This window comes from Falco punctatus, assembly GCF_963210335.1.
Source record: "Falco punctatus genome assembly, chromosome: 3".
NCBI lineage: Eukaryota > Metazoa > Chordata > Aves > Falconiformes > Falconidae > Falco > Falco punctatus.
The window spans coordinates 71,226,905-71,254,594 of record NC_137582.1 but is presented as its reverse complement, the minus strand read 5'-3'; the positions used below and the strand labels follow the sequence as shown (position 1 = coordinate 71,254,594).

The 27,690-nt window shown below is 39.5% G+C and overlaps 2 protein-coding genes across 7 annotated transcripts in view; one reads left to right on the top strand and one right to left on the bottom strand.

The window, feature by feature from the left end:
• The window catches only part of ERP44 (endoplasmic reticulum protein 44), a 55,195-nt gene extending 32,727 nt beyond the window's left edge, over positions 1-22,468 (top strand). The window contains exons 5-12 of the mRNA XM_080378620.1: positions 5,042-5,226; positions 5,700-5,815; positions 10,192-10,249; positions 11,601-11,717; positions 15,632-15,743; positions 16,196-16,337; positions 19,670-19,772; positions 21,876-22,468. Of these exons, the coding sequence (XP_080234746.1) occupies positions 5,042-5,226; positions 5,700-5,815; positions 10,192-10,249; positions 11,601-11,717; positions 15,632-15,743; positions 16,196-16,337; positions 19,670-19,772; positions 21,876-21,977 (935 nt within the window). The 3' untranslated portion in view covers positions 21,978-22,468. The remainder of the gene's footprint in view (positions 1-5,041; positions 5,227-5,699; positions 5,816-10,191; positions 10,250-11,600; positions 11,718-15,631; positions 15,744-16,195; positions 16,338-19,669; positions 19,773-21,875) is intronic.
• A 2,058-nt stretch (positions 22,469-24,526) lies between these two features.
• The window catches only part of STX17 (syntaxin 17), a 35,341-nt gene continuing 32,177 nt past the window's right edge, over positions 24,527-27,690 (bottom strand). For all 6 annotated transcript variants that reach the window (XM_080378614.1, XM_080378613.1, XM_080378615.1 and 3 more), the window contains one exon: positions 24,527-27,502. In XM_080378614.1, coding sequence (XP_080234740.1) covers positions 27,263-27,502 — 240 coding nt within the window. In that variant the 3' untranslated portion in view covers positions 24,527-27,262. The remainder of the gene's footprint in view (positions 27,503-27,690) is intronic.

The following is a 27,690-nucleotide window of genomic DNA, read 5'->3' as shown; positions in this document are numbered from 1 at the left end:
TCCCTTTCTCCAGGCTGAACAACCCCATTTCCCTCAGCTGCTCCTCATGAGACTTGTGCTCCAGACCCTTCACCAGCTTCGCTGCCCTTCTCTGGACACGCTCCGGCACCTCAATGTCCCCCCTGCAGTGAGGGGCCCAGAACTGAACACGGGATTTGAGGTGGGGCCTCACCAGTGCCGAGCACAGGGTGACAATCACTGCCCTTGTCCTGCTGGCCACACTGTTTCAGATACAAGCCAGGATGCTGTTGGCCTTCTTGGCCCCCTGGGCACACTGCTGGCTCGTGTTCAGCCGGCTGTCCACCCCCACCCCCAGGTCCTTTCCCCCCAGGCAGCTTTCCAGCCACCCTTCCCCAAGCCCATAGCACTGTGTGGGGTTGTTGTGATTCACATGCAGGACCCGGCACTTCTCCTTGTTGAACCTCACACAACTGGCCTTGGCCCATCGTTCCAGCCTGTCCAGCTGCCTCTGCAGAGCCACCTGCCCTCAAACAGATCAACACTCCTGCCCAGCTCAGTGTCATCTGCAAACTTACTGAGAGTGCGCTCAATCCCACACATTTCAATATAGTGCGTCTTGGTGCAGTTTTTCAACATACTCTGCATTATGCATTTAATTTTAATTTAGTGACAATAGCCTTGAGATTCTCGGTGACGTGATCTGATATACTAGCAGAACTCTTTGAACAGCGTGTTGTGGTGTTAACTTACAACAATTGAGTCTGAATCATTTGGGGAATTAAGTCACAGGGTGTGTGCTTGCTTGAAGCTGTAGCTTGGGTAATGTGTGTACACACCATGTGAAACACCCAACACACCCCTAAAAAATGAGTTTTGGCATTCCTTTGAGTAGAGGAACACAGGATGGTCAGACAACAGAAATGCCTGGCAGTGCAAGACATAGGATAAAGATACAGATTACAAATGATGTGGCTCACAAAGCATGTTTTCTTGGAGGATCTTGCTCCGAAGATGATGTGGGAGAGTGTCTTAGTAAATATGGGTGTAAATGTCAAGCTTCATGTAAAAGTTTCTTTCAAAATAATAAAAGCTGCTGTCTCTTCCCTATTGTAAGAAGCAGCTTTGCTTTCCCTTGAGTTCAGGAGACGTATCAATACAGCACATCTATGAAGAGAACTGAGTGACTGTGAAGACATTCCTGTTGGAGTTTATAGAATGAATAGTAGAAAATAGTCTGGGTGGTTTAGAAGTGGTTGTATGCTAACAGGTATATGCAAAACAAGGAGGTGAGAATCATCAGAATTCAAGTCATTGCTCTGCCTGAAATTTCCTGATTTGTAGAAGACGATCAAGTATGTCAGTGTAGCTTCCTATCATAAATAGTGTGAAACCTTGCTGGTAGCATAGACGCTAGTCTTGTGATTTAACGATTAATTGGGAAAAATAAAAACACAAGGTTTGTTCTTTCTAGGTACCTTAGTAGCTGAAGAAAATGTGAAGTTGTAGCTGGGAGACTTTTTTTTTTTCTTTAGGTAGGTTATCCTTATCTGTTTCAAATACCTCTTTTTCATCAGAAAATAGGCAGTGAGAATGGAAATATTTAAAAATTTAATTTAGGATTTACTATAACTAATGAAATCAGTGAATTAGTTCAAGCAATATTCCATGTATTTGCATTGTGTATTTCCAATTTTAAAAGGAATATAATTTTGTAGTTGCTCTGCTTATGCTAACTCTACCTGTATCAAATGCCAAGGCTTAATGAAGCATTTAAGGTTTACTTTATTTGACTTTTGAATGAATTCAAACAATTTTTCATGTACTTGCATTTTATATTTTGTAAAAAGATGGTTTTCAAATACTTACTTGTGTAGGACTGTCATCTCTCTCTGTTAGTTCAAATACCAGTATTCATGGAATCTCAATGTAATTTGTAAAGAGCATGCAAGTTCTGACTTACGAAATAATGTTTGAATTCAGTCTTGACAGTGGTCATTTTATTACCATTAATTTTTTTTACACAACTTCAGCACTTGATGAAGATCCACATCCCTAGGGACTGCAATCTGAATGCTCATTCTACGACCTCTGCATCCTCCTGTAACTGTGGACATAACCTGAAGGAAAAGTCCATGTTGTGAGACCAGAAAGTGTAGTTTTGGTGTTCTCTTGCTGTGGAGTTCTGTAACAGTAACAGTCTTTAATCTCAACGGGTTTCTGTGCTCATTGTCTCTTACCAGACCCTGGTCAAGGTTTGATAGACTGACATACTGTCAGACCAAAGATCCTCCTATGAATAGGAGAGAAGGGCAGCAAATGCCTCATCTGCTGATGTTTGTCTTCTGCCAAACAAATACAAAGTGATTCCTCCCCCTCTATACTTGCCACTTTCTTGCAGGCAGCTGTTCGGCACTTTAACTAAAAATTGATGGAATTTAAAGGAAGAAAACAGTATTGATCTAATACCCATTAATTTTGAACATGTTGGCATCTTTCCTTTAGAAATTTGTATTAATTTGACATAAAAGAACTCTGAACTGAGGACATAAAATATCTTACCCTTAATTTTAACTGTAATTAGTGCATTAAAAAACGTTTCTGTGATATTTAGGGAACAGGTCAAATCCTTTCTTAGTCAAAATTGATAGGCTGAATTCTGTGATAGTTATAGTGATGCAAAGCTCGTTTGGAACTGGGCTTAGCTGGTAAAGCTACTGGTTTGAGGGATGTTCAAGAACATTTTGTAGCGTAGAACTGGTTCTTATTCCTTTGCTGTGCATGTTTTGTTTTCAGTTCTCAGACTTGTTTCAGTTGTGCAGCTGGTACAAAGGTATTTTTCAGTAACTGAAGCTGCAAGAGATTAGTAGTGTTTCAGCAGTGATTAAAACTACTGATGGTTTCACTCAGAGTTTTCCAGGCAGCAGGGAATTTAGATTTTTTTTGTTTTTTTAATCTCATAGAAGTTCAAAAGAGGTGTAGAGCTTTATGTGCTGGAGGACAGTTGCAGGCACAGTTGCACAGGGGTTTAATTTCGGTTTGCACCTGAGAGGTTTATGTCATGTGCCCAGTATCAGCGGTTTGTTCATGGCAGCTGTCTCTAAATAGCAGTTTTCACAGGACTTCTGTCTCCATTCTGTTTAGAAAAGAGTTAAGTGTAAGATAAGATAGAAAGCATGGATGGACCCTCATTTGGTTGCCTTCCTACTGTGGACCAATCCAGCTCACCTGAGGTGTACTTTTTGGCTTCTAAAGGAGTTGGCAAACACTAACAGGACACGCATTCAGCCTACACTTCAATCCCCTCCTCTCTCTGTTGACTGGATGAAACTTTTCTGTCTCCAAAGGGTAAATCACTCTGAAGTTCAGTGTCTCTCTCCTTGAGAGAGAAAGGAAGAAGAGGAAGCAGAGGTGTGTGTGGTTGGCTGCAGTGAGTCACCTCAAATGATTAAGCAGCTCTGAAAAGTGGGCATACTGCTCGTATTTCGGGATTTACTTGGATTTAGGTACCAACATCTACCTAAACTACATTTACCTAAACTACATCCCGCTCTGTAATAGAAGACACCCAGTTTTCACAGGAGCTGCGAGATGATTGGTTTGTTTGTTTGCTTCTAGATATATTTCCAGGGGAGGAATGAACAGGAGGGCATAATTAACCAAAGCAAAAATGAAAGGAAATTGTGCAAATCTACTTTGCATACATGCTTTGTTTCTGTTGTTTGTTTTCAGTCTTGTTTTCCTAAGAATCCGAAGTGTAATCCAAAGGCTATGTTCTTTCTCCAGTCCTTCCTTATAAAAACTCCTCGAAGCTTTTTGCTGAACTTCAGCAACATCTGAAAGAGGGAAGGGCATTCAAATCCATTAAGTACTTGCAAACTTTGATTAAAGCGGTTGCTAGATATTGGAGATGCACAAAACCAATTTCTACACTGTAGCAGAAGTTGCTTTAAAAACTCAAGGCTGGTGGACCCTGCTGAGTATGCCATGCATAGCTGGGAACTAGCTGCAACACCTACACTGCAACCTGCTGTGGCCCAGTGATTAACCAAAGTGGAAGAGGGACAAGGGGACAGTTAAAGTATTCTGGTGGGGCGTAGTGAAGAACCAAATCACTTTAGCAGTGGTTGAAGATAAGGGGCGCAGGATGCACATTCATGGGAAACTGGGCTTCATTGCTTCTGCTTGGCTTTCTTCTTCGCTGCCATTCTAATTTTACTGTAGAACCTCTTCCCTTTTTTTATTCTTTTACATTTGTAAGTCTTGTGAATAACTTAAATAGCTGACCTGTTATATAAAGGTGAAAATAGCTAGTGCTTTTATGCTAGATGAACACATATATGTGTTACTTTGTTGCATGGAGAAGCTCTGTGCTATCCAAGTCTAGAAGAAGGTTGGGCTGCGGGTATAGATGTTAATGAAGAACTGCCTTGAAGGGAATGCTGACACTAGTTGACCAGAGTGGTGTTTGCCTTAATTTACAAACCTGAAATTTTGTGTTTATTCAAAATTTGAACAGCTCAGAATTGTAACAGCAGTCTTCTGGCCTTCATAGGCTTCAAGAAATACTTTGTGCAGTGTTCACATTCTCTAAAATTTTAGATATGACAGTTATATTTCCAGCACTGTAATTGAGATAAAAATCATAGTGAGTTTAAAGAAAAATACGGGATGGTTTATTTTATGAAAATTTTCTTATGGGGGTTAATTGCGATTTGGCAAGATTTTAAGATTCTCATGTTCTTGTTGTGCTCTTAAGTCAGCCTTCCTAGTTGTTCATAGGAGCTGTACTAAATTACTATAGCTGACAAAGTTGAGTCTTTACTTACTCCAGATTTTGGTCATGGGTTTTTTTATGAAGATTAGTACATGTGAGAAATACTGTACCTGCTATCTGTTCTCTCCCCTGTGGTGGTGTTTGGGTTGGTTGGTTGGGTTTTTTTAGTGTGTTCTTGTTTAAAGATGTGGAACTACTTGTTCAGAGATGCCACTTACATGTGCACGTACACTTGTATAAGATCCCATGTTTAGTGTATTTATGTATTGGTACAGTTTTGGTTTTATTTTTTTGATTTCTTTTTAGCGGATATAGCTCAGAGATACAGGATAAGTAAGTATCCAACTCTGAAACTCTTCCGGAATGGAATGATGATGAAGAGAGAATACAGGGGCCAGAGATCTGTGACAGCAATAGCAGATTATATCAGGCAGCAGAAGAGCAACCCTGTTCGGGAGGTCCAGGATTTGGAAGAAATCAGTTCTCTTGATGTAAGTCTTTGAACTTTATTCCTTCTAAATAGTTTCTTTTTCTTTTTAATGTTGGACTAGTGAAATGTAATATATTTGAAGTACGTATTTACTTCTTTGTTTTGCATTCAGAAATTTTGTGAGTGTTTTTTTTTACGCAGAGTAGAAAACTGGGTCATTTCGAGTATTACAAATGATTCCAATATAATCACTTTCAACTGCATTAATTTTGTAACAGTAACTCCACTACCAAATTATTTTACTTTTAATCATTTGAAAAGAATCATGTGTTGTATTTAACAAGACACTCCTAATTCCTCACTGGAAAAATATTCACAAGGATGCTTCTGGATATTGAAAAGGCAGAAAAGAAATAACTTCTGCTTGGTTATTGACTGTTGAATGAATGGCACCTCCGTATTTAGTATCCTTAGGGAGTGATGATAGTTTTTGATAATTTGAGGTAAGTTATAATTTAACCTTTGTTTTTACAGCACAGCAGAAGAAATATTGTTGGATACTTTGAGCAAAAGGATTCTGACAATTACAGAACCTTTGAAAGAGTAGCGAATATTTTGCATGATGATTGTGTATTCCTGTCTGCCTTCGGGTAAGTGTTAAAATTTGTTGTTTGCATGACTTCATTATTGAAATTATGTTAATGAGTTGTATCTAATTTAATTGAATGGACTTTTTAATACTGTGTGGCATAACTCAAGAGACTAGACCTTAACAGATAAATACACTAAGAGAAGGACTGGAGGAGAAAACACTTGCTAGCCTTAATGTTTGGTGTGAAATCCAACTTTCATTTTTTGCCTCCTTTTTGTCAGTATAACTTAAATGTAACTGGCAAGGTTTTGGGGGTTATGATAGACAGCTGTGTCCCAAAAACCTGCTTCTTTGGAGGGAGAGGGGAAAATGTTGGGAAGAGTTTGAAAACTTCTTGGCAAACATTTTATCAGCTTTGCAGACTGAGTAACTTTTTTTACAACCTCTTAAATTTTTTTTTCTTTAAACTATGGTGGTTTTTTGTACAGGAGGAAGTTCCTTCTTTTTGTAGGTGGGACTTTTTTTTTTTTTCCTTTTTTCCTGTAACAATAATTTTATAGTTACTTGCTCACTTCTTCCTGATGTTGGGGAGAGAACTTTGTTCCAAAATGCCTGATTTCTATGCCTGGGTCTATTTCATGCAACTTCTGTGTCACTGTGCTTAGTAACAGTTAAAAAGGGAATTGCATTGTTGAGCTACATAGTGTGAGTCTAGAAGAAAAACCTACAGAAATTTAAATTTCTCCTTGTTACACAGTTTTACAGTGATAATTTAAAATATTACAAGATCTTCACTGGAAGAAGAATAATAAATTACGATTGAGTGATCCCTTTCTAAGTAGCATAATAAAATGCAATTATAGATTCTCTCTGCAGTGTTTAATGTGCCAGCACCACCCATTTTAAGGTGATTGGGCATAAATGTGAATGCAGTGGTTTGCAGTCTACCTGCAGTTCCAAGACCAGGGAATTTGCATGGATTATACTAGCTTTTATACCATATACAGTCACCCTGACAGTTTTTTGAGTTGGATGTAGCGAAGAATATTGGTGAAACTGAGAGGTGTTATCAAGGTAGAAAATGTTTCATCTGTTTGCACAAAATTTTTTTTGTCAGTCACTGATGCCTCTTCTAGTATGTCTCCAAAAAAAGTGTGTGGGTGTGAGAGAGTGTTTGTAATGTGCAAGAGTACACATGGCTTTCCTTTCCATCATTTCCCAGTTAGGTACCCTGTGACTGTGTAAGCAGCCTTGGCTGTGAGCGAATAATCAAGTCTTGTAAGTCTGTGGTCTGTAGGTCTATCAGTCTTAACCCCAAGTGTTTTCTGATGAGCGCATCCATACTGGTTCTCAGGGCAGCCAATCTGAGTTGTTATTAGAATTTTAAATTATTTTTTGTCCCCCTCGTATGACTTGTCATCCTTTTCAGGAATGCCTCTTAAAACATCATTAGTAAGGTATCAATACTTCCAAGATCCTCTCTCCTGTTGTTTGAGTCTGTTCATCTTTATATTGCTATTTGTCAACTTTGTATAATGAGAAATACTCTCCCACCGCTCAGTGTTAGCATTTGGTTGTTGGACATTGCCCTTGAAGTAGTTACTATGGGGTTTTTCTTTTTTCTTTTTTTATATATAAGCAAACATAATGGAACAGATCAGAGGTTGATTATTTGTACCCTGCCCACGTAACTACACAGCGAGCTTGTTGTTACTCTTTTCTCCAGACATCCATTCCTTTCCTAGCTTGGAGCTGTTTGTGTTTTAAGGTGCAGCCTTCCAGACAGCAACCTTGGAAACTAAACGTTTTCATCTCTGAGTGGCTGTGGCTCTCATGCTTCCTAACAAATTACATGTGAAAAGACTTCTGAGGGAGATACTAGCTATATAGCAGTGCTTTCTACTCAGGTTATGTATAACAAAATGTTTCATGGGGAGCTGGCGCTGATCAGCCAGACCCTTCTGACTGGGCATCCTAACAGCCCCTGGGAGGGATTTTTTGTTTTGCTATGCACAGAGTTCAACAGGTATATGGTTTGGGTGGTATATGGTAACGTGCTGTCATGTTCAAACTTGTAGTAAGCTAAAATAAACTCAAACCTATCAATTTGACAGGAAAAAAAATAATTACTTCACTAACTTCTGTCAAGGCAGAACTGTTCCCTGCTATGTCAAAGTTATTGTGGCTTTAGGTAGTGGTAATAACGTCTTTTTAAATTCTATTAATGGTACGTAGTTGCAGATCATCTTGATGCTTAAAACTATTCTTAAATAATCCTTACAGTTCTATTAAGATCTGAGGTGACCGCAGAGCAAAATTAATGAGAGAAGACAGGAGGATACTGAGGAAGAGATGGTTAGAGGTAGATTTTAGAAGTAGAATCAGGGATAAATCTGAAATGTTTGTAGACATGCAAGAGAATGGCCTTGTGCGATTGACCCATGGCATAGGAAGCCAAATGCAGAAAACAAAAACAGCCAAAAAAACCTTTTCTCTTAAAAGGCTAATATGAACTCATGAAAAAAGTAAAGAATCTAGGAACTGTTTTAATTTTGTTAGCAAGAAATGGATGTGAGGGATGACGGGGAGCTGGGGTTGTGTGGTTCCAGGAGGTTCACCGTCTACATTACTGCTTCAAGAAGAGACAAAATGCAAACTGAAATATTTCCATTTTGGTAGTTGTTTTAAAAAGGTGTATCTTCAGGCATTTGGGATTTTCACATCATGTCCCCTGTTTATTTATCTGAAGTGAATCAGTCACAACTGAAGCTACTGAAGTGGAAGAACACAGAAGAATATCTTTTGGGTTCCACCACAGGTTTACCCTGGAGCATGTATTTCATTATAGATTATTATCAGTTTACCAAGCAGTGATTGGACAGGTGGTTTCTATGTCTTCACTTTCTTCTTCAGTGAAGGGTTGTTTAGGATGCAAGTGGTTTACCTCAGTAATTAATGATAGTCACAAAGGAGCCTAATTTCACATTATGGGAGCAGTTATGTCTGGAATACAAAAATGCATTTTAAAACATACACCTATCAGTATTTGTACCAGTTTAGAGATGTAACATACTATGCAAGACATCTTTTGCATGTGATAAGAAAAGGACAATTGGACCAAAAATAAAACATAATTACTTTGAGTTAAGCCTTATGATCTCGTACTCCACCCTCCCTTGACCCTCTAAATTGTTTAGACCCCTGGAAGGTTTACTTCATCTTGCAGTGAGATAAACTGACATATTTTTACTACTTTTTTTTTCCTCCCCCTTATCTCTCTTAATCAGTCTTCACCAATGCTTATATTGAGTCCACAAAAGAGATACTATAACTGGAGAAGCTGGAACAGTTAGCTAACGTGCCCCAAAGGCTGACATGCTTACCTTTTAGCCTAAGCTAAAAGGAAAAGAAATGGGTAGCTCATTTACTCTTTTCTGGCACGTGCAGCCAGTCAGTTCTGTCTTGCTAGCATGAGTTATGTTGGAACATTAAGGCATGGGAGAGGAAAGGAGGCCTCTTTCAATGTCTGAAGGTGGTGAAAGGGTTTATTTCTTTTGAGAGTTCTATTTCCTTTCTTTTTCTTTTTTTTTTTTGTCTCCTGTGTTGGATGCATAGCTGTCCTCATTTGTTTGAATAAGAGATGATAATTTTGGGGGCACAAGATGGCAGCTTTCAGGGTGCTCTGTTGTGGCTGGGATTAAGAAACCACAAAATATTCCAGAAGAGCAGGAGGAATTTACTAAAGTGACATTGTGGAGTTTGGGAATTGGTGAGTTTAGACAACAACATAGTATGACAACATCGTAAGCTGACTATCAAGGAGGAACTGTATGTGTTCTCTGGGTACACACATACCATATCATCAGTGGTCAGAAACTGCATGCTGTGTCCTGTGCTTTCGAAGTCTGCTTTGAGGGCAAAGTGGACAGTATGGGCTTATTTGCTATCCATTTTCTCATTGCTTGGGCTGGTAGAGCACCTCAAAGCCCTTCTTTATGAGGGTAGATGAGATGTAAATATTTAGTGTAACAATGGAACAGGAAGAGTAAATGCAAACCTATTCCTTAATAATAGGTATTTATTTGATTATTTATTTTAATTTACATGATTATATTAATTCATTAACATTTTTTTCTGATAATCTCTTATCCATAATAGTACCGGCATTCATCACTTGCACTTCGATGCCTTTAGTCCACACTTCTAATCCTAGGGACGCATCTTGCTGACTCGCATAATGCCTTCTTATATAGCCAGGCCAAGTTTCTGTGGAGTCACTTTACAGTTTACCTTAAAGATCCAGGATTTTAATTCTCAAATTTTGAAGGAAAAATAAGTAGTAAAGAAAGGATAGCAAATTAAAATACGGGGTTTGGTATCTCAGTTATTTTATTTGTCTGTACCAAGACATGCTTACTGGTTGGTTTGTTGTAGGGCTATTTCAAAAGCAGAGAGATTTAGCGGAGACAATGTAATCTACAAGCCACCAGGGGTAAGTGTAACTATGTATTTTATTCTGCTTATTGTCATTATATATGAATATGAACTAATGGAGACTAAATTCAGATCATTTGGTATGTTACTGCATCTCAACTTTTAATTTATTTCATTACTAAATAGTGTGAGAAATAAGATTTCTCTAGATTTTCTAGTAAAAAATAGTGTTTCTGAGTCAGTGAAAAAGATCTCCATCTCCTTTGTTGCCAGTTGAGTGCACAAAACCTCTGTCATTTTAAATGTCGATGTATAGAATATTTTTTTCTTAGAAACACAGTCAATTCATCATGTGTAGATACTTTGTGTTCTGTAGAAGTCATTAAAATCTGTAAAGTTCAAGCTGGTGCAGTTCATGTTTTTCAAAGCAATTGACAATTACTATTTTTCTGACTGCCACTTGCCTGTCTTATGTGTCTGAGCCCACAAGGGTCAAGACCTGTTCTCTGCATTAAAAAAACAAAAAAAAAGTAATTAGTAAAATTAACTACCTGTTAACAAACTGTAATAAACATAGCTTTGCTTGAGGGAAAATTCAGAAAGAAGAAAATCTGCAAGAATTGCTTTTTAGAAACGTAATTAGTATCTGAAAATGTGCTTTATCAAATTTGATGTATGAAGATAGTTGCTTACAAAAGAGAAATAAATTAAAAAAGACCTAAAGGGGAATGGAGATTAAAATATTTTTTTCTGCAAAAGCAGAATTTATTAGGTTACCTGACTTATATGGTGTTTCTGAATTAAGGTGTGCTTAGTCATGGCCACATCTTGCAAAGTCATGCTTCACTTCACGTTAACCAAAATTGCACTTACATTAAAAGATGACAGTACTGAATTCTGAGTTGAAACTACTAGTGAATGAAGGAAAACTATTATTTATTCATATCTCTTCTGCAAAGCAAATGTAAAATATCAGTTTCAAGTTGTGTAGGACATTAGGAGCATGGTTTTGGTGAGTCTGTCACTATCAGCATGAAGTAGCATTAATATCTGCGTTTAGTTATATCTACGTGGGATTTTTAGGTATGGAGATACTATTTCTCAGCCTAACAAATAGCCTCTGTTTGAAGCATCCCTAATTTGGAAGCAAAGTATCCTTTCAGTTGTTCTTAAGTTTTCTTAAAAAGTGGAGTTGACTGCATAAATGATCATACATTATATTTATTTTCCTGTTGTACTTTTGTAACAGTTACTAGAAATGTTGCACGCACAAAGGTTGAATACTGGTGTAAAATTGGCTTTCAGTATTTATATGAAAATTGTTACTTTATGTCAGGTAGGTAACCTTCTTTGTAGGTAGCAATGTCATTTTTACTGTTTCTCAACTAGTATATTTTTCTTTTCAACAGGAAAATGCTCCAGATATGGTGTATTTAGGCTCGCTAACCAATTTTGATTTGATTTATGCATGGACACAAGATAAATGTGTACCACTAGTTCGAGAAATTACATTTGAAAATGGGGAGGTAAGACTTTTTTTCTACCATTCTACTTTTGGGGTTTCTTTCTTAAAACCAAAATGTTTTTTTCAAGGTCTAATCCATGCCAAAGAACTCCCTTCATGCTCCACTTTTGGCAGAGAATAGCTGTCAGGTAATGTCTTTTCATTCTTTTGGAGCTTTTTGGTTAGACTTGAAATTCACTGGAGGCAGATTTGTAGCAGTTTCATACCCTACCAGAGGTTATGATTATGTGTACACGTCACGTAAGAAATGTCTAGTGATTTGCAGAGTGCGGACACTTGAGATGCTAAGAATGTGCACGTGTAAGAATGTGCGTGTGTAACACCTTGAGTAGGTTGTATTATTCGTGAAGTAAGTACATTTATATAGATATTATGACTAAATGTTGATTTAAGATCCAGACACAAATGTTAAGTGGTTTTTGCATCTGTTATGATCTGGAGAAAATGTTTCTAGTCAGTGTAGAAAATATCCATGTCAGCATGTCTGTGACAGTTTGAAAGACTAAAATAGTTGTGAACTGTCCTTCAGTTATAAATCAGCTTTCAAAATTTAATGTTAAAGTTGGTAGCAGAAAAATGTTACTGTACTAACCACTTCCAAAGCATTAGCTAATAAATAACCACATTAAATGGTGGCTGACAATCTACTGAACTAGCAGTTTTCTAGGAGCTGTAATAAAAAAACGTGACTTTTGTGGGGTTTTTTTGGTCAGTCTGTGTTTAACCACTGGTACCTTCTTAATCTTTTTAGCTTCGCTGCTCTTTCTCCTGGGTTTCTTTTTTTTAGCTGTAAATCATAAGATGGAATTTGGAGGCTTGCTTTTAAATGTCTCTCTTCTCCTTGTTAGCCTTAATTTCTTCCAATACTTTTCTGTTTTCTTTTGTAACTCACTCCTTTCATCTATTTCCAACTCCATATTATTTTTATTTTTTTTTTTTGTAAAGTAACCAACAGGAAAAAAAAATTGTAGAAAATTAGCAAGTTTGTAGTATCTCAAAAGGAGTATTTTTAGATAGCCACAGCATCTGCTAGAAACTCTGGTGAGGTTTGTAATAAATTGCAGTATATTGTCCACACTGGATTGGACACCAAAGCATCAGTCATATGATTCATTCTCAGTTTGCACACTTTATTTTTTTTATGCTCAATCCAGAATGTCTGTAACACCGCTGTTCTGGGCACACGCAACATGTCAGTTTATATGACAGAGGGAGGGGGAGGGTGGGATGCACATGATGGTTTAAGTACAACCTTCTAGTCAACCTTGCCAACTTTTTATTGGAAAGTTCAGTTAGTTAAACAAACTTTAATCCTTGACTTGCAACTCAATAGGTACAAGGTGCTACATGTTAACATCTTTAGAAGTGCATGGTAGATTTCCAGTGTACTTTTCCTGTGGTGAAATTGGATTCTGAGCCTTAGAAGCCAAGGTTCATCACTCTCAGCTTGTACCACCTTGTGTTGTGGTTTTTCTGGTTGTTCTCTCAATGTTCCATTCCTGTTTACTTAGGCAGATATTTACAATTCCAATGTGACATTTTGCCTAGCAACATTTGTTTAAAGATTTAAGTGCTGCCAGTACCCAAACACATTTAAATGTGCCAAAACGGAGATAATTCTGCTTGCTGAGATTGTACAGTATTTGAATGGGCCTTTAATACATACTGCACAATATTACAGGGTAAAAATATGAAGTGCTGTGACTGTTAAGCTGTGTTTATGGTACTACAATGCCATATAAATAACATAAAGACAAAAATTTCTACCACATATTTTAAATTCAAATTTTAAATCAAAATTGGCCTCTATAAACTGCTGGTAGGTTTTCCCCTTATTTTCTTTCTTAACACTTTCATTATCTGATAAGCGTCATGGGCAGACTGGCCAGGAAGATGCCCAATCTGAACAGAACTCATCATTGTGACTTTAGACAACATGTAGTAATTAAGTAGAAGACCTTGCTTTAGAGTTTGAGAAGACTGTCTATTGGAGAAGACTGTCCCTGTACTCCACAGGAAAAGGGTGTTGGGATCAGTGATAAGCGGAAGAAATCACTGTTTAACCTGTAATCAGTCTGTTTAGTTCTATGTTACATGAATACAACGAACCGTGTGGTTTAACGATGGTACTGAACTGAAAGGTTTTGAAAGGGTAAAAAACTTCTCAAAGGCGTACAGAAGTAAAGTGGGAAGCTCGGATCTAATGAAAAAATCTTTTTATATTCTCAGTGCCGAACAAGACAGTAGCCTCCAAGGGAGCAGTCCAAAGCAAATGAAATGCTATTCTGTTTGCCATGTCCTGATCAGTAAGGCACAGTATGAAAGCTGGAGTAGAAAAGCAAAGGAAGGCACTTTTTAGAAACTAGTTAGAGCCAAGATTGGCAAGGCTTTCAAGCCAGCAGTCCTAACGGCCTATTTGGTCATTAATTGATCTTGTGAATATAATTCTTCAAGGTTGTCGTTTTAGGTGCTTGCAAGCAAGAGGCGAGCTTAGAGCTGGAATAACAAGCTGTGTGAGTTCTTCCTTGGAAATATACCTGCTGAAATGAGTGAGGAAATAGAGCCATAATCATGGTGCTACAAAACAGACTTTTTCCCATCCTTTAACAGGAGAGCAGGCAGAGACCCAGCCAAATTCATGTGTGTAAAAATGAGGACGAGCAAATACGATTAGTGTTGGTTTTAGGGTTGGATTGGGAAGCTCAGATTTCATCAAGAGCGCTGAAGTTATGAGGACCTTTGCAATCTGCTGTTAAAAAACAAAGCTTCAACTTACCTGACGGACATGGTTGAAGGGAGAATGACAGCCGTTTCATGTACACTGTGTAACTGGCTGCCTGCTGATATGGAAAGCATTTCTTCCAATTTACTGCAAATGGAAAAATCTGCAGAAACTCTTCTATTTGGTGGCAGAACAAATGAGTGCTGCTTTCTCAAAAAGCAGATTTTATTCTGATTCAGACTAGAACCAAAGAAATAGTAGCACTTCCTTGTACACCAGTTGTGCAAATGAAAGATAGGCAAGACTGTAGGCATTTGTTAGATAAGTGATTATTTCTTGAGTTGGGCCGTAGCGAGTTGAGCTGATGTTCAAAGGTGCCTAAAAATCACTTTCGAAGCAAGCAAATGCATGTTGTTTGGGCTTTGGGTAAAAGAAAAATCCTGAATAAATTATTCGGGGGGTTCCTACATTTATCTGTCCCTGGACAGAGATCTTTAAAAGGCACTAGGGCTACAAGAATGCATTCCTATGAGGAGCTAGAGCTTGCCTGTCCAACAAAGCTTTTCATTTCTTCAGCAGTTTTAGTAATATGGTAGCCTGTGAATTTAATAGTGGTGGTAAACAGATGACCAGTAAGGACACACATACTGGCGAAAGAGCAGTACCTGATCATAACTGATACAGCTTCTGCTTTTTCCTTTTAATTTTTTTTTTCTTTTTAGGATGGAGTTATTTAAAGAAAAAACCCACAAATTTGTTGTGCTATGCTAAGAAAAAACAGTTTAGTATATGAACAAGCTAGGACTGGATCTAGAATACACCCTCAAGCTTTACATAGCATTTAATACCGTACTGTTCAGGCCTTTTTGCTGTTTCTATGAAGATGATATGTTTTTTGGGCTATTTCTTTTGAGCAAGTATTCCAATATATTCCGCTGCAAGTGTATCCCTTCCTGACGTGTTGATAATGAAATACCTTCATTCTTTATCTGCTGTATATGATAGAGGAAGGAAATACGGTTAACTGTATCACTCGGCTATCTTAGATGAAGTATCAGCAGTTAACTTCCTTAAAAACAGTTAAACAGACAGGACTGAAGTAGAGATCTCACTGATTTTTGAAAATTGCTGGAGTCACTAAAGTGCCCTTAAGAAATGGAAGGAATAAGATTTGTCATTTGTTTTCTGTGCAGGAACTGACAGAAGAAGGCCTTCCTTTTCTCATACTTTTCCACATGAAAGATGACTTGGAGAGTTTAGAGAAATTCCAACAGGAGGTTGCACGACAGTTAATAAGTGAAAAAGGTTTGTAGGAACTCCTACTACTTGTTTTTACTGGTATAATTTTTTCAGGTGAACTCAGTAGAGTGGAAGCAGAGGCCAAACAGAATCCTAGCTTTAAAAACCTTGAGACCAAACGGCTTTATGCACTTTTGACAGTGAGGACTGACTCCTCTAGAGATTATTAAAATAGATACACAATTTATTGGTAAGCAGCTGTTTCAGAAATCCTTTTTGTCTAAGTGACTTAATGCAGTTAGAGAAGATATTAACCAAAACTTAAGTTTGGATTGTGGCCAAAACCTCTTGAAGAAAATCCGTTATTTTGGTGGTGTTAGTTATTTAAATCTACTTTCAAGTTCTGCTTGTTTTATCTATCGAGTATTTCCACCTTTGTAATAGTTATGAGTGGTTAGGGTTTCAAGATAATAATAAAAAAATCTTAACATGGATTTTTGCCTGCTCACAATTTTAAGGTACAATAAACTTCCTCCATGCTGACTGTGATAAATTCAGGCACCCACTCCTCCACATTCAGAAGACTCCAGCAGACTGCCCTGTTATTGCCATTGATAGCTTTAGGCACATGTATGTCTTTCCAGACTTCAATGACTTGTCGTAAGTATTTTTCTTCGTGCATTTTAATTTGAGAAGAACAAAGGAAAAGATGTACTCGTATTTTAATCAGTACTATGGTAGGAGGATGAGTAAATCTGGGATAGGTAAGGCTGCCTGTGTATGGTTCGGTGTCAGCCTTAAAGCAATATGAATTGGTGTGAAGTCATTGTTTATACAGAGTTGCATTGCTTTACGCAAGAAGAGAAGCTTGCATTACAGTTTTAGATACTGCTGCTCTTTTATTTCAAAATTCTGCTATTTTCCATAGTAGTTAGGCATATGGAGTCTGGCATGGTATTTTTAGTGGTGATCTAGAGATATCAGTTAACTGTAAAAGGTTTAAAATACTACATGGAATGTTTAAGTGCTGTGTTATGCAATGATTACTGTAAAATGCACCACGTAAGAATTCCCAGCCTGCTGGCTTGCTTTTTCCTGCTGTGCAATTCCACCCTTCCTGCATTAGTCAAAACCTGGAAAGCTGGCATAGAAATGTTCTGTCTCCCCTGGTTCAGTTGAGGAGTGAGGATGTGTAAGTATTTCAGGGGCTTTCAGCATGAGACAAACGCTCTGTCTTTGTCTTCAGGTTGTGTGTTGAACTCCAGTTTCTGCTTCAAAGGAGGTACCTGCATATACACTGCTTGTTAAGTCCTGGTTAGATGCTTAGGCTTTGAGACTTGAATTTTTGTCCATTCATACTTTTAAAAACTCAGGGTATTTAATTTTTGTCAGAGCCAAGGATTCAAAGTGCAAGCTTAGCTTGCAATGTGAATGTAACCCCATGTCTAATTCTGCCATTCCAGGAGGCATTTTTCTACCTGAAATTTGACGTTTGGAAGGAGGGTTCAAACCTAGCTTCTCCCCATAATTCTCTACAGGCGTATTCTTAAAATGTAGTTTCTGTTTGATGTATCTCAAATAGTGCTTTTCAAATACCTAAAGTTATGTATGTTGAAATTCTAGTGACTATTTTTCTCCCTCTGTTCCCATTTCTTTGGAAGATCATGTTCACTGCATGCACCAGCACTTTTTTTAAAAAAAAGGGGGGGGTGGGGGTGGTAATTGCATTCTGAAAGCACTTTTTATTACCACTTTTGAAATAGCCTTGAAATAAATTAATATTTCTTACAGGGGTAATAGAGATGTTTAGTTTAGACTTTCATGTTATCACAGAATCACAGAGTGGTTAGGGTAGAAGGAAACTCTGGAGATCTTCTAGTCCAGCTCCCCCTGCTCTAGAACAGGTTGCACAGAATCGTGTCCAGGCATGTTTTGAACGTCTCCAGAGGAGACTTCACAACCTTTGAACAGCCCGTTCCAGTGCTTCGTCACCCTCAAAGAAAAGAAGGTTCTTCCTCATATTCAGGTGGAACTTCTTCTGTTTCAGCGTGTGCCGGTTGCTCCCTGTCCTGTCACTGGGCACCGCTGAGAAGAGCCCGGCCCCGTCCTTCTGACACTCGCCCTTAAGATATTTGTAGACACTGCTAAGATCCCCTCTTAGTCTCTCTTCTGCAGGCTACACAGGCCCAGCTCTCTCAGCCTTTCCCTGTGAGAGAGGTGCTCCAGTCCCCTCATCATCTTTACAGCTCTCCACTGGACCTTGTTATGTTTCTTAGGTGTCATGTTTCTGGAATTCATTACCAGTTTAATAACAGCTACTTGCATGTTTGTATACCAGTTGTTACATACAAATGAAGATGAGAGAGATACGTCAGGATTGGAGACAATTGCTTAATGATAAGTAATTATCCAGCCTTACTCTAGGAGATTGAGCTGATGCTTAGAAATACCTAACAGTTTGGAAACAAGGGGAGCTTGGAGCTCCTAGGGTGACATTGTTTTGTGTGTGTGTGGTTTGGATTTCTATTTTGGTTTTTTGGTAGGGTTGGTTTTTGCTACGTTTGTTTTTTGGTGTTTTTTTTTAATAACAGGTACAGTCTTAATTCTGAGAATTTCATCTTCCTGCAAGGATTTCTGCCACTTCAGTACATTTTCAGGACTCCTACAAACTGGCCCCAGACGGTCTCTTGTGATCTTAGTGCTGCCACCAACCAGTAGGGTTTGCATATGGCACTTTCACAACTGGCCCATTAAAAGATTCCTCTCTCTTTTAGGGAGTTGTCTTTTTGGAGAATAGCCACTTCATAGGCAAATGAGACCACCACTCAATATTTTGTCCTCATACTTTGGCCACTTGGCCCTATTCATCCTGCTGTTCCAGGTTGGAAATGATAGCCAGGAGTTGTTTGGTAGATCAGTTGTAGCTTCTCAGCAAGAACTGGCTGAGGTACAAGAGGCTGTAGGCACCAGATGCCCTTGCTGCATTAGGAGAGGGGAGGAGGTTGGAGAGGAATGTCTCCGGCAGTGTGCCCGACCTAGAACAGGACAGGAGCCTGAGGTAAAGCAGGGAGCAGTGATTCTGCTGTCCCTACAACTGGGCTGGAATGATCCTTCTTCTCTCAGTCGGTACTAATTCCTGATCTGGGAGGGGAAGAGATCCCTCGAAGTACCGCTGTAATACTGATGAGTTACAGACTTTGCTGTAGTGATACCCTCTGACTCTATATTAAGCTGTATTTTGTCCGTGGAGTTTTCTGATGATCTGCAACACTGCTGATAGCCCATCTGACCACACTGTGTCCCTTTTTCCTAAATTTAATAAGTGGTCTGATGAAATACTCCCTACAAAACCTGTCTCTGTTCATACATTTCCTTTTGATTGCATGCATAGTGCTCACATGGTTTTTTATCTCATCTTTAATGCTTGTTAGATCAGCTCCTTCATTTTAAGCTTTTTAGTCTATTTGATGTTTTACAAATAAAATTGGATGCTGTAGTTTAACATGTCTGCTGTGGGTGACAGTAGATGATCTCAGATTAGATTTACATTGATATCCTCTCGGTGCTTATCTCTAGTGTATATGCAGTTGCTCAGGCACTGGAGAGCCTTTCAAAGATGCTTTGTCAATACTGCTACCCAACTGTCATTTGTATCTGTAAACTGTGCATTTGGAACCTGCTGTTCCCTCTTACATTACGGTTAGTGGGGAGCTGAAGTGAGTATACAATGAAGTTATCGGCTAGTACCACTCTGTGGGAGTTATTGAAAAGATGAAATACTTGCTGTGTTCTCAAGAGACAGTGGAAAGAAAAAGAAGTTGGTAGGATACCTTAACAAGCCATTTGGCTTCCTGTCCTGTATTAATCACCTAAAAGTGGGCATAGTGTGCTAGATAAACAGAAGTTGGCTACTCTAAACAGTGCACTCTAAATCTTCTGTGTTCAGACTTAACTTGTAATAAACGTGTGTGTTTCTGTTGGATTTGTTCCAGAGTTCCAGGTAAACTGAAACAATTTGTACTAGACTTGCATTCTGGAAAATTGCATAGAGAGTTTCATCATGGCCCTGATCCAACTGATGTAGCACCTGGTCAGGTAAGGTTTCAACAAATATATTTAATCTGGCCATTTAATAAAGGCCTATTTTCACTCCTTGTCAGAGCTGTGCTTTCTAATACACATGCACTTTTAACTTTGGTCTCCTGAAAGAGAAATATGTTTATAGAAGCATAACGTTGCTACTTCAGCTTTTCTCTTCCTTTGGGTAAAGGCAGGGACAGCATTAGGGGAACATATGGTACCCGTTTGCCTTGAATGAAACAGATCTTGGGCTAGATGGCTGTTCTGGGCTCATAGACCTGCTCTTGCGTTCTCCTGTGATTTCAGTGCAAAAACCGGTATGTCATAGATGCATAATTTCCCACACGATGCACTGTGAGAGGGTGCTTCTAAGGCAAAACATCCATTGATGGGAATGTTTTATATATTCATTCGTTGACACCAATCCAAGCAGGAGGCAGGTTATTAGAGCATGAACAAAAGATTGGTAAGTGGTAATGGGGCATACTACTTTCATTAATGCCGTTAACAGGTGGCATTAATAGTGGTCACAGGCTGAATTTGTCAGCTTGGATTCCTCACTGTTCTGCTCAAAGGTTGTCATGCTGTATGATTACATGCCTGGAAGTCACTCCTGGAATCTCTTCAGGAACACAGTTACTAGATTCTTCTCCAGACAAAACTCGGACAACATCAGTGCTTAGTTTAATCCAAGAAGCAGAAAAGAAAGGACATTACCAGCCCTGGTTCCCTCTGCCCAGCCCAGTCTTGCAGATGTGTCGTGACCAGCCTTCTATCTTCTTGATACACCACTCAGTTCATATGCTTGTTGTCAGGCTGAAAAGTGCAAATCTAACAGCCTGTCAGGCAACCTTCTCATTACCCTCTAAAAAAATAACTGTTTTAAAACACTTTTAAGTTATATGTTGCATTGTCTAGGCTCAGAGCCACGTTGGACCCAGAGATCTGGTGCCCTTGTGTTGGGTTGTCTTGGGCCATCCCAGAATCCATGGGTGAGGGGCAGAAACGATTTATTGCTACGGGCTCGTTTTCCCTGGTCATCTGTAGGATGTGGCAAGGCTGGCACTGCGCTAAACCTTGTGAGTGCAGCCTCCTGTCGCCCTGCTCAAAGTTAAAAGATTTAAAAGTGTGAAAGCCCTGGAGGGCTTGCCTTGAGCCAGGAGAATGAATGCTTCTGAATGTTGTCATGACTGGCTGGGAAAACACAGGGGCTGAATTGTCTCAGTAGTCATTCCTTTAACTGGTAACTCCCTCAGGAATGTATTGAGCAACCGGAATTCAGGTCGGTATGAGGAGATGCAGAAAACAGGGCTGGAGCCTGAGGCGTAGGGCAGTCAGCTCGGAGCTGCACAGGCGCGTGTGGGAAGTTGCCATCGGGCAGCTGCGGTGTGGAGCAGGCTTGGCCAGTGAGGGAGGGAGCCTGCAGAGGCCCAGGAGCCTGCTGCCTGTCTGGGCACAGGCTGGTTGCCTAGAGCTGCGGGCTTGCTCTTGTCTTCATTCTGCCTTGAAAAATGCGTGCAAAACCTGGGATGTTTATTTTCCCATCTCCATATGGCATCCTGCCATCTTGTGGAAGATGTGTATGCGTGTGCGATGGAAATACTGGCCTTAACTAAACTGGAGGCTGCTGTCTTAGCTCATGTGCGTCCCTTGAATTGCATGTTTGTGTTTTGGGTTTTTTTTTAGTTTCCGTAGAAAAGGAATTGTAGAATATTTTGGCAGCAATACCACTTCTGCCCTGGTGTATCTCAAAAACAAACACACAAACTAGAATACCATGAAAGCAAGCAGTAGATAGACTCCAGCAAATACACAGTGGGTGCATTTGCAGTACTTTTAAGTCACTTGCACATAAACTTGTGCGCCCATTACCTTTGAGATGTGTCAGTGAAAGGAGTATCCTTAACTGATGGTGCTTATTTAATTAATGTGTGTGTGTGTGTGTGTTCCACCTGCTTGGGACTTTACAGTGTGCCTTCCAAAAAAATCCCCCTCCGTTTGTGCAAATGCTGGACATCCGTGCACTCCCGTTATTAATACTAGAAGTTCATTTAATGGAGGTTGTTAATTATTAAAATGAGTCTAACAAGAAATTTTGCTGTTTGTTCTGTTTTTCAGCCAATTCAGGATTTAGCAAGCAGCCCACCAGAGAGCTCATTCCAGAAACTGGCACCCAGTGAACATAGGTACACCTTACTGAGGGAAAAAGATGAACTTTAAAAACTTGAATTAATCTTGCAAGCCTTTCAGACAGCAGCATTGACTTCTGTGTGGTGGAAATAGTAAACCTATATTTTCATAATTCTATGTGTATTTTTATTTTGAATAAACTGAAAAATAATTTTTTTCTCCCCAGGCTTGTAAATACATTTGTTTGGTGGGTCATTCTGTACAGCATCTTTCAAACAGTATGTTCCTAATGGTATTGTCAAATATCAGAGACCCATCCAGACTCTTGATCTAACTCTGTTCTGTAAAACTTTTATAATCCAAATGAAGGTATCCTTGCCAGAGACATGCTGTTAACTTGCACTATCCCATTAAATAGGACTTTTGGGTTGTTTTCTGTGTAACCTTGGTAGTATGTGCTTCTTCTTCTTCATGTGAACAGCTATCCTGGTAATCTATTTCTTTGTCACATTTTTCTCCAACTTAAAGAGGGTCTTCTATTCTGGATACTCGGGAGGGGAATAAATTAAAGTTTTACAGAATCTCGTGTGGTGCTTTACTGGGTGTTAATGTCTAAATGATTAAAAAATTTCTGACTATTAAAATACCAAGTGAGGAAAGGAAAGCTTGTTAGGATAATGGCTGTACTTTGAATGAAAGGGCTGTATTGACCTGCTCAGATTTCCTGGAATTATAAATATCATTATATTATCCACATGGTTGTGTTAAAAGAACACGAATTTTGGAAACCCTTCAAAGTAGGAAAGGATTAGGGGTGGACTGCCATCTTAGTTTTGTCAGTCTTAAATTAATCTCTTTATGTATGTTAAAATTACTCGGTTTTTTCTTTTTCTTCTCTGGGTCCCTGCTTTCCTGGCAGACATTCACTTTCTGAGCAACCATTGTAGGTCTTCTCATACTCTTTTTCTCTGGCTTGTGCCTTATTTATTGCATACTCTTTGAATTCTGCTCTGAAGAAAGAATTCTGCTTTCCTTGTGGACTTCTCTGTTGTGCATAATACCAGAATGTGGGCTTTTCTCAATGCATCTTCAAGCTGCTTGGTGAGATGAACATATAGAAACCGCAAGATGGAAAAAAATATGTTAATGTGGGGTGCGCTGCTTGAGACGAATTAGTACTGGAATTGTGCAGTACACTAACTACAAAGAATCCAGGTCCATGACTTAGGCCTCCAAGGTTTAGTGTCCTCAGAAGCTTGTTCTTTGGATGGGTGGACTAACTGGGTTCATGTTGACTTCCGCGAGTGCCCCAGCCTCTGCAGTTCACAGCTCAGGATTCCTTTTGCCTCTCAGCCAGATGCCACCTATTCAGTTATTGACAGAAGACTAACATGATCTGGTGCAGCTGGGGCAGAAGTTGATCCCAAGAGAGCCTGCTGAACCAAGCCCCTGCAGCAACAGGTCACATGAGCTTTCTAGGGGCGATTCAAGGAAGACAGTCGCCGATACCAAGCAACACTAAGCTACGGTGGAGTAGATGCAGAATTGGTAGCTAGAAGTATTGCAAGATTTTGTTTACAAGCATGCTTTTTTGTTGGCTTTCTGAATCTGCATTTTGAAGTGCACATTAAGTACTTGAAAACCAGGTCTTCTCCTGTCCTGTTCTCCATCTCATGCCAAATCAAGCATTTTTGGCAGTGTAGTCATACCCCGCTTCCAGCTGGAATCTAAAGATGTGAGCAGGGTATGGGTTTAAGACTGCCACTTGTTATCTGCAGGTGGTGCTACAGAACTACTGGAGTTGTTCAAGCACCTGACACTTTAGTCACTTCTTGCTTGGTGCCTACAAGTATTTATCCAGCTCCTCTGAGGTTCCCATTTTTCCTTGGATTCTTATTTATAAATGTCTAAACTTATCTTTCCGGAGAGAGATGCAGAGTGGCTGGTGCTTTCAGCTAGAAAGTGAGAGAGATGTTCAAACCCCCTCCACTGTTCCTTAATCCAGGTTTGCTTTTCTGAGTAAGGACTCGTTCCCAGAGCTTTGGCATCCCAGCACTAGGTAGACAATTAGATGTAATAGTTCTATGACCGTTATGCACTGAAGTCATTTCATTGTGCATTCATTGGAGCTGGACCTGATTCTCCTGTGTTCTTGATGACCCTTGACCTGGCTGTACCAACTTCCGAGTGATTTTTCTATTTGCCAGCAGAAAGGTTGAACAGCTGAAGTCCAGGTATGCTTGCCTGACATGATGTTGAGCATCACTTGAGCTTTTTAAGTATCTGATGATACAGAGAGTTTGCCTAGAGAGCAAGCGCTGGACAAAATGTGAGATGTGTTTCAAACTGATCCCTTCAACTCTGATCATCTACATCAGTGGTTTTAACCATTCAGTGCTCAGCTAACCACTCCATTCAGTACTTCTTGAGGCTTTCCTAGGAAGTTGTCAAAAATTTTAGTGTTATCCCCATAGCGAACAAAACCATGCCGGACTCCCCTTAAGGACTCCATTTCTGAACTGGTATATGCGTACAAGTTACTAGATGCATGCACCGCTTTAGGAAATTGTGTAATTTCAGTTAATGTAAGTATTTCAATAGCTGAAGTATGTGTTTGGTAATTTAATACAGGACTCAAATCTTGTTAATGCAGTTTTTTTAACAATATAAAATTTGTGAGGGATTAATCTTTTAGATGCTGAAAAGAAATAAAGTCCGACGTTCTCAGTAAATGCTACAACCAGTCTCATAGGCAAAAAGTTGTATTTGGTCTGAAAGAATTATTTTATCTCACATTGCTTCTGACTCACGTGCCTAGCAATTTAAATGCTAGTTTGGTTATTCAGATGCCCATGTTTCTTCACATATGTAAATAAACCACCTATTTAAAAAAAATCATAGCTTAAATAATACTCTGCCAAGTCTAGTGCATACACCACGTTTTGAAATTGCTTCCTTAAAGACACAAGGAGGAAGAATAGTTTTTTGTGCTAGACATTTCATATAATGAGTGCATACTAAGCTGAATTTGTATAGGCTGCGGCAGGAATTCAGTTTTATGAATTTAGATTGTCCTGGCATTAGTCCAGAGGGAGAGGGTGGAGTCTGCAATGTCTCTGATGTGGCTGCTGTCATTTAAACACACGTGATTCTGAAGCATACAGTAGGAAAGCAGACAGGTTTTTAAAATCATACAAAGAAAAATCATACAAAGAATCAATCACAGTTTCTGATTAAGAACACTTTTTTTTTTTTTCTTCCTTTAAATGTACAAATTACATATCAAAGGAATGAATAGCCTTAGTGTGAAGTTATTACAAGCTCGTAGATGCATTTAAAAAAACCTGCTTTTCGCCTGACTGGAGCAAAGGAGCTGAATTACTTAGGTCAAGTTTTCCACTCCAGCAGATTTTACAGATGTAGGCATTGTGGCTTTAACACATGGATTTTTGACAATGTTTGTGATTTCTTGTGAAAACTATTCTCGCATGTGTTGCTTCCCTGAGCCTCAGACCTACCTGAAGTAGACACAATGCTCTGACAGATACCGATTTCAATCATATTTTAAAAGTAATAGGAAGAACCGTTCAGAAAAAGATGCTTGTGCTGTAACTAACAGTTGCTTACAGTGCCTCTAGGCAGAAAACCCTATCATCTGTCATTAGCAGACAGTTATTTCCAATGATGGTATCAAAGTACTGGTTACGAAAAGGGAGCTCTTCTATAGTATGCTTCCTCTTCTATAGTATGCTTCCTTATACAGCGTTCCCTGCTAGGGAGCCTTGTAACTGAACACTGACTTCAGTGTTCACCTAATAAAATCAGACTCAAGCAGAGCTCAGGATGAATTGAACAATCTAAAAACTTTAAAAAGCAGCCTCCCAACCTCAGCTCCTGTTCCCCCAAACAGTAGCAGCAGTAGTGTGGGAACTGTCCTGGAAGGATGGAGGTAGGACTTGGGGCTGATCAGCGGATTATGTGACGGCAGTACAACTGTGACAGTAAAAACACATTAACCCTTCTGTATTTAACAATGGGAGTTTCAGAAGCAAAAGGCTTCTTAAGCAGTAAAATAAGGATGGTAAGAGTAACAGGCATCTGCTCTAAAAAGCTAGCAAAAGCACTAATAGTATCTCACCCCACGCAGGCTCCACTGCATGTCCCAAAATCTTGAAAAGGCTGAGAAGCTATCAGTGGCTGGTGGAAGTGTGAGTGGAAGCAGAAGTTTTGGAATGGAACGGTACGCAAGAGGTGTGCAGCTGACCCAGGCAAGCCTGGTTTACTCACTCTAAACAGTATCAGGTTGACATTTTCAAAACAGCCCCACCATCTGGGGATGTCAGCTGACACTGGCACCATTGCACGGCCCCGGCCCTGCTGCTTCACCGTCCTTTGACCTGGTGCCTAAATGCCACCCTTGAGGGATAAAAAAAAGACTATTGAGAGAGTGGGTCTCGCTGCAGCACTGCCTTCCAGGGAAGCTATAGAGCTCTCCCACCACAGCACTGTTGGTGGAGAGCAAAGGCCAAGGCATTATCTATCAGCAAGCACTGCTTAAGCTGAGGCTTCAGGTTCGAAAGGCTAGATAGAGCCCGGCACGTCACCTGTATGGTTCTCAGGACAAGCCAAGTAGTTGAACAGCCATGGAGAATTATTAATCTCCACTAGCATTCCTGCGGGGTTGCTGCTTAAACTGTTGAATTCTTAACTACACTTTGAGCAAGACGTTCACAAATTTAAAATTAAAAAAAAAGGTACCTGAAAAAGGGGAAAAGCTGCTTATGATGCTGTTCTGATCTGGCTGATGGAGGCAGATATGGGATACACGTAGGGGTTTTTTCCATATTAGTCCCCACCATTTTCACCTAATGCTTCCCTGTGCGTTACTGAACAGGCATAGCCAGTCATACCCCGGGGGTACACACAGGAGCAGCTTGGGAATCCAGATAAATGAAAGTACTATGACCATGAAAGACACACGGAGCATATCTCCTTTTCTTTGGAGCACTATAATAAAAGCTCCAGCTTCTGGGTGGCATTCATGGGAAAGCACTAGGGTTCTCCAGATACCTCTCTTTGTATTGTCTGCAAGACACTTTGTGCAAATTTGGCATGAAGCACCTGTCACCCATCTTAACAGCTGTGCATATAACACACCTAAGAATTTTCATAATAAAAGTCACCCGTACAATTTCGAAAGGACTGATGTCACCACATCTGAAGACAGAAATTCTGACATAACTGTTTGACCCCTCCCAAGTAACAGCACTTATCAAAATTCACACAGCTCAGCCTTGTATTTAAAGCATAAGGCTGCATGTCTGTCATTAGCGCAGCTACTACACTTTTGTTCCTAGTCATAATGAATTTATACTTCAGCTGGATTTTTTGGCACTTTGGTGAGAAAGCTCTGGACAGCTAGAACAGACCTGCTCGATCATTTTTTTTTTTCTTCTTTGTATTAATTTTCCACCTGTGAAACCCAAAATCCCGCCACCAAGTGCAGCTGCAATTCCTGCTACTTTGAAGCCTGCGAGGAGACCAATAGGACCCCCCACCACTCCACCAATGACTGCACCTGCCACAGGAAGGGCTGCCAGCTTGTATTTTGCAGCCTGTAAAGGGGAAAAGAAAGCAAGAGTTAGAATACTTGCCTGTGGAGATGTGTGTTTTCCCCTTATTGCTCTCAGCAATGACTTAAAGCTCAGTGATAAACTTTACAAATTAGTATTCAAAAAAAGATGATCTCCTATCCCACATACATGACAGAACATAGTAAAAACAAGTCAAAATTGAGCTGTCT